General features: G+C 42.1%; 1 protein-coding gene across 1 annotated transcript in view; it reads right to left on the bottom strand.

Annotated features, from left to right (window-relative positions):
* The window catches only part of MID1 (midline 1), a 269,028-nt gene that overhangs the window by 81,782 nt on the left and 174,239 nt on the right, over nt 1–13,007 (bottom strand). Inside the window, exons 6-7 of the mRNA XM_081327462.1 lie at nt 7,971–8,098; nt 7,085–7,228 (exon numbers count right to left, since the gene is read on the bottom strand). Coding sequence (XP_081183588.1) covers nt 7,085–7,228; nt 7,971–8,098 — 272 coding nt within the window. The remainder of the gene's footprint in view (nt 1–7,084; nt 7,229–7,970; nt 8,099–13,007) is intronic.

Below are 13,007 nucleotides of genomic sequence, written 5' to 3'. Positions count from 1 at the left end.
TTGGAGATCCAGCCGGTATGAATCTGACCGATTGCGACTAAGATCCTTCATAAGGTCTTATCTCATGGCGATGAGGATGGCGAAGTCTAATTACTTCGCTGCCCTCATTGCGTCCACAGAAAATTGCCTGGCCGCCCTATTTAAGGTGACTCACTCCCTCCTTAACCAGGAGGTGAGGGAGGAGCCCTTACAGGGGTGGGCCGAGGAGTTTAGTCATCATCGCTCAGATTTGGGCCAGTTTGGACTCTGGCTGGGCAGAGTCTGATGTGGAGGAAATGAATGGTCTTGAGAGTGTTATCTGGACTGAGTTCGATCCTGTGACCCCTGATGAGGTGGACAGGATTATGAGGAGGCTGAGCTCTACCACCTGTTTATTGGACCCATGCCCCTCCTGGCTAGTTTATTCAGCTCGGGAGAAGACACGAGGCTGGTTCCAGGCAGTAATATCTGCTTCTTTGAGGGAGGGTATTTTCCCCGCCTCCCTGAAGGAGGCAGTGGTGAAGCCCCTTCTCAAGAAGCCTGCCCTGGATCCAGCGATTTTGAACAACTATCGTCCGATCTCCAACCTTTGCTTTTTGGCGAAGGTTGTTGAGAGTGTGGTAGCACATCAGCTCCCTCTGTTCCTGGATGAAACCAATTATCTTGACCCGTGCCAATCAGGCTTCAGGCACGGGTACAGCACGGAGACGACATTGGTTGAGCTGGCCCGGGACAGGGATTGTTCCTCTGTCCTAGTCCTATTAGACTTCTCAGCGGCTTTTGATACCATCGACCATGGTATCTTGTTGCGACGACTCAGGGGACTGGGAGTGGGGGGCACTGTTTTACAGTGGTTCTCCTACCTCCTGGGCCGTTCGCAATTGGTGTTGATGGGAGGGCAGATATCTGCCACGAGGCCTCTCATTTGTGGAGTTCCTCAGGGGTCAGTTCTCTTTCCCCTCCTGTTCAACATCTATATAAAGCCGCTGGGTGAGATCATTCGTGGTTTCAGGGTGGGGTATCATCAGTATGCTGATGATACCCAGCTTTTTCTTTCCACCCCAAACCAACCCAGTGATGCCCTCATCGTGATGTCCCATTGCCTGGAGGCGGTTCAGGTTTGGATGGGAAGAAACAGGCTTTGACTCAATCCTGCCAAGACTGAGTGGCTGTACATACCGGCATCTCGGGTGAATGATTTTTGTCCATCATTAACGATGGGGGATGAGGTGTTACCCCCCGTTGATAGGGCTCATAACCTGGGTGTTCTCCTGGATTCACAGCTCAGTTTGGAAGATCATATAGGAGCTGTGATCAGGGGGGCTTTTGCCCAGATTCGCCTGGTGCACCACTTACGACCCTATTTGAACCGAGATGCCCTACACACAGTCACTCATGTGCTCGTTACCTCCCAGTTAGACTACTGCAATGCTTTCTACATGGGGCTGCCCTTGAGGACCACTCGGAGGCTTCAGCTGGTGCAAAATGCAGCTGCGCGAGTAGTAATGGGAGTTTCCCAATACTCTCATGTAACACCTCTTCTCCGTGAGCTGCATTGGCTTCCAATTCTCCTCCAGGTGAGATTCAAGGTGCTGGTGATGACCTATAAAGCCCTAAATGGCATGGGTCCAGATTATCTCAGGGAGCACCTGCTGCCAGCATCAGCCTCCCAGCATGCTATGCACTCCCACAGGGAGGGCCTCCTTAGGGTTCTGCCGGTTAGGGAATGCCGACAGATGGTTCCAAGGCAGAGGGCATTCTCTGTGGGCGCACCTGCCCTATGGAATGAACTGCTGGTAGAACTTCGGACTGCCCCAAACCTTCGCTCATTTCGCCGGGACCTTAAAACTTGGTTTTTTGATCTTGCTGGCCTGGACTGAGGTGGTTTTATTTTAATTTTAATTTTAATTTAATTTTAATTTAATTTTAATTTTAATTTGTTTTAATTGTGGGCTAGTCTTATTTAATTCTATTTTAAAGTGTACTTATTTGTATTGTTTTAACTCACCCTGTAAACCGCCCTGAGTCCTTCGGGAATAGGGTGGTATATAAAATCAATCAATCAATCAATCAATCAATCAATCAATCAATCAAATAAATAAATAAATAAATAAATAAATAAATAAATAAATAAATAAATAAATAAATAAATAAATAAATAAATTTCATTGCAATATGTTTTGGTCCTCCATAAAAGGCTTAATTTGCCACTTCCATTAGTAAAAGGGTGGGGCAAACATCCCACTCCTTCAGTTTTGGAGGTTTTGTGCTTCTTGGGATTTTTTTTCCTTCAGGAAAGTTGATAGGTAGGATAGAGAAAATCGATGTTTTTACCCAGATTCAAATGCACTGTTTACAATCAGCTTAAAGTAGTACTTTTGACTTTGGTTGCTTGTAGCTTGGGCTAGATTCTGAAGTTAGGCTAGCCTTTCTCCTGGTTTGTTTCTGGAAGGCTTCTCCTGGACTGATCAGGTCGACCGCCATCTCTCCATGGTCCCCGGGACTTCCTTCCTTTTTTGCCGCCTCTTCGGGGCAGCTTCTGGCCCATTTAGGGTCCCCTAACAGGAAAAGATCAGCCGAAGGGCATGGAGCCCCAAACCCCTCGACTGCTGTATTACTGCATAGGACCGGAAGTCGTCTTGGCTGACATTCTTATCTACTCTGAGACAATGGAAGATCATGTGAAGCTAGTGAGAGAAGTGCTGAGGAAACTATTGAAAGCTAAGCTTTTATCTGAACTATCCAAGTGTGAATTTCGTAAGACTAGTCTGGATTACTTACTTAGGCTATTGTGTGTCTAGCGAGGGAGTGGAAATGGATCCTGGAAAAGTGAAAGCAACATTAGAGTGGGAAACAACTGCAGAGCTTCCTGTATTTTGTCAACAACTGACAATTCATCCATCACCTAACTATTGAAAACATGAGGGGGAAGGCTGAAACCCAAATTGAGCCAGCTGCTCATTTGAACTATGGAATGTCAAGTAGCTTTCTAAAATGGCTCTTTGTGGCAGAACTGACCCTCAGGCACCCAAACCCAATGGAGCCCTTTGTAACCAGACCCTAGTGATGTAGCAGTGGGGGCTGTCCTATTTCAGAAGAATGAAAGGGGAAAGCTCTAAACCTGTGCCTACACCTCCCAGAAGCTGACCAACAGTGAAAGGCATTGGGCAATGTGGGAAAATGAAGCTTATGCAGTCTGATGGGCGTTGCTGACCTGGCGAGTTTTTAGAGGGCAGCAAGATCCCCTTTCAAGTGTGGATGGACCACAAGAATTTAGAGGCCTGAAGACCCACAGGAAACTATCCCCTAAGCAGGTCCAATGGGCTCAGTACTTCAATCAGTTCAACTTTAACCTTTGGTACTTGCCAGAGGGAAAAAAAACTTCCTTGCAAATTCTCTCTCCCATTTGCCCCAGTACAAAACTACCTGGAAGAAATAGTTAACTCGATCATCTCCTCCCAGCGACTAGCAGCACAAAGCTCCATGACGCTAGGATTGTTGGCCGTTCCTCAACTGGCTGATAATGCATTAACCCAGAAATTAAAGGAAGCCCTGGGGGAGGATAAGTGGAAAGGAAAGAAGTTGTAAGTTCTATCTAACCTAAGAGCCCAGATCCTGCAACAGAGTCACGATGTGAAACTTACAGGTCATTCTGTGCTCATGAAAACCCTCCATCTGGCCAAAAGCAGTTCTGGTGGCTTAAGATGAATAAGGACAGAGAGCTGTTAGAAGAATGCCCGGTGTGTGCATCCATGAAATGATTGTCTCCTGGATTATTACAGCCGGTGACCAACACTAATGCTCCATGGGAAGAAACCACCATGGACTTTATTATGGAGTTACCTGAAAGTTCCAGGATTACAGAGATTTAGATTGTGATCAACCTGTTTTCAAAGCAAGCACACTTTGTGGTGTGGCTGAAGATTCCATCAGCCCAAAGTTTGGCCAAATTGTTCATGCAACATTTGTATTGGCTGCATGGAGTCCCGGGATGCATAAACTCTGACCAGGAGGTGCAGTTACAGGCCTCAATGATTACCATCCGGTTGCACTGACATCCACCATTATGAAATGCTTTGAGAAGCTGATAAAAGACATTATCGTATCCAGCCTCCCACCAGCATTTGACCCACTTCACTTTGCCTACTGACCAAATCGCTCTACGGAAGATGCTATTTCTTCTGTTATCCATCTGAGCTTGAAGCACTTAGAGGAAATAAATACTCACGTGCGTTTGTTGTTTGTTGACTTCTATTCAGCGTTTAACACAATCATTCCCCAGCATCTAGTAGACAACCTGGGCCTTTTAGGCTTAAACACTCCTTTGTGCAACTGATTCTTGATTTTCTTACCAACAGGCCCCAATATGTGCGAGTTGGAAACAATACCTCTAATAACATTTTCTTGAGCACAGGTTCTCCTCAGTGCTGCGTCCTAAGTCCGCTGCTGTTCACCCTGTTGACCCATGACTGTTGTGCTAGGTTTGCCACCAACCATATTGTGAAGTTTGCAGATGATACAACAGTAGTGGGCCTTATTCATGATGACAAGGTGGAAGCTTACCACAAGGAGGTTGAGGGGTTGATTAACTGGTGTAAGGAAAACAGCCTAGTTTTAAATACCAGAAAAACCAAAGAGATCATTGTCAATTTCAGAAAAGGCAGGCATAGCCATACTTCTCTGTGCATAAATGATTCATCTGTGGAGATGGTTGCCAGCATCAAATTCCTGGGTGTGCAGCTAATGAGTAATCTGGCTTGGTTGCTCAACAGTGAGAAACTGCTGAAGTGGGCACAGCAGCGCTTGCATTTTCTGTGTTGCATGAGAAAAGCACATCTTCCTTTCCCTGTCCTGACCACTTTCTAAATGGGAACGATCGAGAACATCCTGTCATACAGCATCACAGTCTGATTTGGAAGTATCACTGCTTCAGACAGGAAGGCGGTGCAGAGAGTGGTGAGGATGGCCGAAAAGATAATTGGCAGTTCCCTCCCCTCCATCCAGGACATAGCACAGAAGCGTTGCTTGAGCAGGGTCCGTAAGTTTATCTGGGACACTACACATCCTCTTCACAACCTGTTTTCCTTGTTACCTTCTGGGAGGAGGCTTCATGGTATCCGCAGCAGAACATCCAGATTCAGCCATAGTTTCATTCCATACAGCATTAATCTTATGAACTCTCAAGCTTCCTCCTTCTGTTATATATTCAAGATGGACAGTATTTAATATTTATTTGCTATGTATATGTAGGGTTGTGGGTCTATACATATGTGTATATAGTATGGTTAGGTGTGTGTCATGTTTGTGTTCCACTTTGAGAGCGGGCAACTAAATTTTATTTTTGATGTGTGCTGTTGTGCCCACAGTAAAAAAAGGACAATAAAGGTTATCTTATCTGAGTACAAATGGGGCAGCTGAAAGGACCAACTCATTAATAGAGCAATACTTACATTGCTATATAAATTATCAATAAACCAACTGGGCAGAGCTCCTGCATTTTGCAGAAGTGGCATATAATAACTGTGTACATAGTAACACTGGGTTCACCCCATTTAAAATAGCTACAGGAGTAGAGTTTTTACTGATGCAAGAGCTTTCAAGGGAACCTCCCTCCTCAGCGTCGCTAGCTGAATGGATGGAAACCCTAAAAGTCACTTGGGGGAATGTACAGAAAGCACTGAGTAAGGCCAGGGAGTCTTACAAGAAACAGGCTGATTGGAGGAGAGCTCCCCAGAAGAGATTTACTACTGAGGATAAGGTGTACCTATCTACCAAATATCTTAAGCTGAGGCAACTCTGTAAGAAATTAAGTCCTAAATATATAGAACCCTTCCCAATCGTTCAGATTATAAGCCCAGTTACAGTCGAGTTACCGTTGCCAAAAGTCTTCAAACGGGTCCATCTAGTGTTCCATTGTAGTCTGTTAAAACCACTTCAAGCCTCTAGCCTAAAACCAATTGAAAAGTAGCTTTCTCCTCCAGTTATGGTGGGGGTGTGTGAGAAGCACTATGAGATCAAGAAAACACTGATCAAGAAAAATCAAGATTTTTTTAAGGGAAGACTAACTACAGTATTTAGTACAGTGGAAAGGCTATCCCTCAGCTGATGCTGAATAGGTAGCTTCCCAGAATGTTAGTGCAGACAGATTAATAAGAAGATTCCATGCCAAATACCCTCAATGTCCTAAAAATTAATTGAATGTTAATTTGAATTAATGATGATAATTTTTGTTTAATATTTTTCCCCAGAAAAATAGGGACCACTGCAGTGGGAAGGTAACAGCATTCCATGCGCCTTTGGTATCTAGTCATGCCGGCCACATGACCACGGAGACGTCCTTGGACAAGCGCTGGCTCTTCGGCTTTGAAACGGAGATGAGCACCAGTCCCTAGAGTTGGAAATGACTAGCACGCATGTGCGGGGGAACCTTTACCTTTACCTTTCTTTCAGGATGTCAGCCTGTCAAGATTGAATTGCTATGATGCCTGCTAGCTTCTATTGCTAATCAACTTGCCATAGAAAAGGGGTTGGAGGAGTAGAAAGTGAAGGGAGGGAATGGAATGCCAAGAAACCATTCAGGGACTGTGAAAGCCTGCACCAAGCCAAGGTCACTAACTCAGGTGCTCGATGGAGAAGTGAACTGTTCCCATAAAAAAAATAAATATTATGATTGAACAATGTAAACACCTGGTGGGTGGGGGCCATGAGAATCTGTTGTTTAAATAAGCAAGCTTTCACATGGGAAAATTCAGAGCTGGTTTTGCTTCTGCAGTTCCAAGATGGTGTATCCAATAAAGTTTTACCTTATGGGACTCAATTGCCTTTTGTTAAGTCCGCTAGTTGATTGTTGACAATTATACATTTAGCCTCTGAGCTGTGTTTCCATTTAAATCATTTTTTGTGAAAATCCTGAAAGCTCTCCATAAATCTCTTAGATAATAGAATGTTTTGTTGCTCATATTCAATGCTTTATTTTTATGGCCTTAGATTCTAAATGAGAATATAAAATACATTTCTCTATGTTTATTTTGCTTGTTTTTTATGTGTTGGAAAATGATTTAATGGAAGTCAAAATTAAACTGGATGCAAAATGCTTTGTACTTACTAACTACATTAGCTTGTCCAGTGAAGATAGTATATTGCAGCTCATAGGAGACCACACTGAATTCATCATCTGAAGTCCAGTGTACTGTGATTGTGTCATAAGAAGCAGTGCAAAGCTCTTCTCTAATTGTTGGTGGATTTGGAGCTGAAAAAAGTTTAAATGACTTGTTACAGTTCTCAGACATTCATTTGCCCATTTATCACAAAAGTATAAAAACAAGAAAAATCATGTTCATTGCATGAAGTTATGAAAGACTATTAGCAAGAAGATCCTTTATATAATCCATTAACTCAGAGACACAGTTCTTTATAGTATGGAATTTCCATGCAGAATGGCTCTTGCTGCTGCTATGTCATTGAACCACACTGCTTTGGTATACCTCCCAAATCCTGCTTCTGTATCTTCTTCAGATCCCATCCCAAAGACTATGGTATTCTGACATGGTAACAGTTTGATACAAACTTATTTTGGACTGTAAGAAAATACTGCAATGAGGTTAGTTAATGCTGGCTGAATAGTGAGATCCCAGATTTCAGAACTATTTTCTCATGAGGTCAAAACAGACTGCAGAATATGTTGCAATCACTGATTAATCCTTATAAATCCTATTAAATCAGAACATTGTCTAAACATCTCTTTGTCGTATGAACCTACATAGCTAAACTAATATTACAAATACAAATCTGGGAACTGGGAAGGATTGAGTGGTTGTATCCTATCTAGACATTTGCAAAAAATGGTTAAAGTATTACAAGATCATTCACTAAAATTCTATTTTCCCTGAATTACAATAATCTCTTTTTATCCAAAGAATGTTACTACATGTATTCTTTTCTATGTTAAAATGAGTACGCATGTTCCTATATATATATATTTCAATTCTTACCAGTTAGATAATCAAGGCATTCCAGCAGTTTCTTTTCTCTTGTAAAATCCAGTGCAAATGTATCAAAAGTGTCATTAAGATTAATTTCAGGAATTAAAACCTGGGAAGATGCAGTTGCCATGGCAACCCTACAAGATAAAGAAAGCAAGCTTTGAGTTCAGTTTCGAAAATTATTTTACATGGTGAGGATACATAAGGCAAATACTTTTAAAATGAGTTAAGAAGTGCTGTGTTACATGTATTTAATGTAATTTTCATATCCCTGATCAGCAACATGTCAACTAGAATGTAGAAAGCTACCTAACTGCCCTGTAAACCGCCCTGAGTCCTACGGGAATAGGGCGGTATACAAATCCAATAAAATAAATAAATAAATAAATAAACTACTGCCTGCTTGTTTGTAGCTGCTGGGAATTGAGTTTGGGATTTTATAATGGAATCCATGAACAATGTTATTTTACTGTAATTTCTCCCAAAATTGACTGATATACTTAGGTGTTATCAGGGCTTTTTTCCTCATAGAACGCTCAGAACGGAGTTCTGGCACCTTTTTTGGATGGAACCTTGTAGGGTAGGCAAGGCAGGTTGTATGACATGTGTGAGTTCCGGCACCTTTTTCTTTTACAAAAAAAGCACTGGGTATTATACATTTTCATTATCTTTTGCTAATTTGCCATTCATGAAATGTGCTATGTTAAAAAGCTTCAAATGCCTACGGGCAATCTCTTTTCCAAGGTAAAAGAATTGTCATCTGATTTTGAAATCTCAAGACTGAACTTCATGAGAACTGGTTGCATTTTAGTTAGTTATTGAACTAACTTCAATAATGAGTCAATATTTTGTTATTTAAGCAGATAAACAGAAAGATCACAGGCAGGCAAAAAAACAACAGTGAGAATAGATGTGATTTCCAACTTTCTGCTGGCCTTCCCATTGGCTGGGTTTGTGGGCAGTTGGCAGGGAGTGTCAAAAACCATGATCACAGGGATGTTGCAACTGCTACAATTTGGTAAATAAAACTGACCTGAACATTGGAAATTTCAATTCCACAGGACTAATGGATGGGCCCTGGAATTTTTACACATTTTTCAGGTTAGCAGATTTCGATTCAAAAATTGTTGTATAATGCACCATTTGGGCTACCGTTTGAGGGTACAAATGGACAAACAGTAAATACAGTAAGAGTTTTAATAGTATGAAAATATGAAAATATGCAAGAAAAGGTAAAGGTAAAGGAGTCCCTGTGAATTTTACTCCACTAGTTGTTGCTGACTATAGGAGTCGATGTTCATCTCTGTTTCGAGGCCACTGAGCCAGTACTGTCCGAAGACATTTCTGCGGTTAGCATGATGACACGGACTGCTGTTATTTTCCCACTGAAGTGGTACCTATTTATCTACTTACACTTACTTGGTTTCGAACTGCTAGGTTGGCAGGAGCTGGGGTGAGGATAGGACTTCACCCCATTGTATGGAGCTTGGGTCTTAAACCAATTGCTGGCTTTCCAGCTGACAAGCCCAGGATCTTAACTGCTGAGCCACCATAATATGCAATTATATGGAAGTATTCTAACTTTTTTCTAGAATAATATTTCTTAATCTGACATTTTGCCTTGGTATACCAGTTGTTGAATATGTTGATGTTTTATACCTGTTTATATATATATATAAACACACCCACCATTCAAAACACACTCCCACCCAATCAGAACACACCTAATCCCCCACCCAATCAGAACACACCTCCACCCACAGAACACACCCCCTCTGGCAGTTTAAAAAAGAGGAACAAACAGCCACTACCACATGCTTCTCCCAGAAGAAGGAAGCTGAAGCCTCCAGCCTGATGATGACGGATGGGATTCCGTCGAAACGTTGCTCCTACACCTTCAATTCTACACGGGAAAAAACGCGAATGACCAAAGATCGACATACAAACACCCGCGAAAACCTCAGAAAACAAATATCTTACCTCTACGGGGAGGAAATCCACCAGCTAACTAGGACCTACGAAAAACTCGAAGTACGAAGAGCTTCCATTCTGTGTGACCTCACATTCCTACGCAACTGCCGAGATCAAAATTTAATCCCCACATCCTTCCAATTGAAATTCCACTCCAACTCTGCAGCCATCAAACGCATCCTGATAAGAACTGAACTGGCCCTAATCAGAAATGAACTCCACACAAAAAGATTCCTCCTGGACCGAATCAACAGAGACCTCCTCACACTTCACCTCAAACTCAGCAACAAGATCCACCCCACACTTTGGGACAAATTCAAACAAATCGCTGTCTGGAGAGCTGAAACAGAGACTGCCTACAAAACAGACACACACACCAATAAACTCCGAAGACTAAAGGAACACCAGAAACAAACCCCTCCTCTCTCACAGCAACACATGAAACAAACTGTGCACAACATCTCAGATAGGATTCTCACCAAAGCTGAAACCAACGTCCTGTCTAAAGGATTTAATTTTGCAGTCGCTCCCAAACACATTCCCACGGAAACCATTATATGCGGAGTCGAATCCAGCCTGACCAAAATTAACCCTGATGACGCCAACAAAATCAGACTCGAAGTTACCAACATCCTCTGCACCAGCAAACCACCCCAAAGCAACTTACCCAAAAAGGAACAGACAGCACTACTTAACCTAAAAAATGACACCAGCATAATCATTCTGCCAGCAGACAAAGGCAACGCCACGGTGGTAATGAACTCATCTGACTACCATACCAAATTATCCAACCTACTCCGAGACTCCACATACAAACTCCTCAAGACAGATCCCACCACCTACCTGGAAAAAACCACAAAATCCAAAATAAAAGCCACCCTCATCAGTGAAGAGATCCAGAAAACAATCATTCCCAGAGAAAAATCATCCGGATGTCCTAAGCTCTATGGTCTGCCCAAGATACACAAAGAAGGAACCCCACTCAGACCCATAGTCAGCTCCATAGGCTCACCTCTACAAAATCTAGCCAAATTTCTTGCCAAACAACTACAGCCTTACGCAAATTCCATCACCTCACACGTACAAAACTCATTCCAATTCATAGAGATCATAAGTAAACTAAACTTACAGCCCTGTGACTTACTGGTGAGCTTCGATGTCGTATCCCTCTTTGCCAATCAAAGAAGCCTTGACAGCTATCCTAAATAAATACAACCCCCCAAAACACATCCTAGATCTGACCAACCACTGCCTATCTAACACATACTTCATCTACAATGGACAAAGATACAAACAAATGGAAGGAGCACCCATGGGATCACCCCTTTCACCTGTCATCGCAAACCTCTACATGGAACACTTTGAAACCCTCGCTCTAGAAAAATCCAACCACAAACCCAAACTCTGGCTCAGATACATAGATGACACCTTCGTAATCTGGCCACATGGCAAAGAAAAACTGGATGACTTCCTCACACACCTCAATAGCCTACACCCCAAAATACAATTCACCATGGAAACAGAAGCTAACAATCAACTTCCCTTCCTTGATGTCTTAGTCTACAAGAAATCCAACGGCTCCCTAGGACACACTATCTACCATAAAAAAACACACACAAACCGCTACCTGAACGCACTCTCACACCACCACCCAGCACAGATCAACTCCGTAGCCAAGACACTCATCTCCAGAACAAAACACCAAGCTGATGAACAACACCTAAAAACCGAACTACACACTCTCACTAATGTACTAACAGCCAATGGATTCCAAAGAAACACGATTACCAACTTAATCCGAAGAGAGACACCCACAAAAACCCAAGACAGAGAACAAGAAAATGGCAAAGCCCTCCTCCCATACTTAAAAGGGACCACAGACAGAATCAGCAAGGTCCTCCAAAAACACAACATCAAAACAGCATTCTACACAGACAGAAAAATATCCACCATCCTAAGAAACCCCAAGGACATAATTGGGTTAGAAAACCAAGGAGTATACGAAATCCCATGCACCACCTGCCCCACCACATACATCGGACAGACCAACAGAAGAATAAGTGCACGCATTGAAGAGCACTTATTCTTCTGTTTAGATTACCTTGCTGGCTTAGAGGCAAATAACACTGCCTTGTATGCAATCAGCCCAGGTTCGAATCTCAGAAGGGTATAGCTGGCTGAGGACGACTAAGGAGTCAGAAATGCATCTCAGTTTCCCTTTAATTCTTTGTTAGTAATTTACACAAATATATGAATTGTCCGGTGTGACTACTGCCTGTTTGATAGCCTTCAAGATAGGCTGAAAACAGGAAATAAAGATTTGCCCCATGTTTGGGGCCTAGCAAGGTAATCTAAATAGTTAACATTTGAAACATATCTTCCCTTGCAGAAAAAAGCTAACAGAGCGAGAGGGACCTTGTGGCTTAGAGGCAAATAACACTGCCTTGTATGCAATCAGCCCAGGTTCGAATCTCAGAAGGGTATAGCTGGCTGAGGACGACTAAGGAGTCAGAAATGCATCTCAGTTTCCCTTTAATTCTTTGTTAGTAATTTACACACACACACACATATATATATATATATATATATATATATATATATATATATATATATATATATATATATATATATATATATATGTGTGTGTGTGTGTGTGTGTGTTAAATGCCGCTTGGTGTGTGTGTGAAAGCCCTAATAAGCAGGCATATACATAGAATGAAGGCTACTGCTAAGCTTATAAGCCGCCCTGAGTCTTCGGAGAAGGGCGGGATATAAATGGAATTTAAAAAATAAAAAAAATGCTTGTTAACTATTTAGATTACCTTGCTAGGCCCCAAACATGGGACAAATCTTTATTTCCTGTTTCAGCCTAACCGAAGGCCATCGACAGGCAGTAGTCACAACAGTGACAGCTCATATTTGTGTAAATTTAGCAATCTAATATATATATATATATATATATATGTATGTATGTATGTATGTATGTATGTATGTATATGTATATGTGTATATGTATATATATATAAATAAATGTCTAGATTTTTGAGCATCACAAAAATTTGATTTCTGTTTGAA

Source organism: Vipera berus (genome assembly GCF_964194415.1).
Source record: "Vipera berus genome assembly, chromosome: 4".
Lineage (NCBI taxonomy): Eukaryota > Metazoa > Chordata > Lepidosauria > Squamata > Viperidae > Vipera > Vipera berus.
This window is presented reverse-complemented; position numbering and strand designations above follow the sequence as displayed.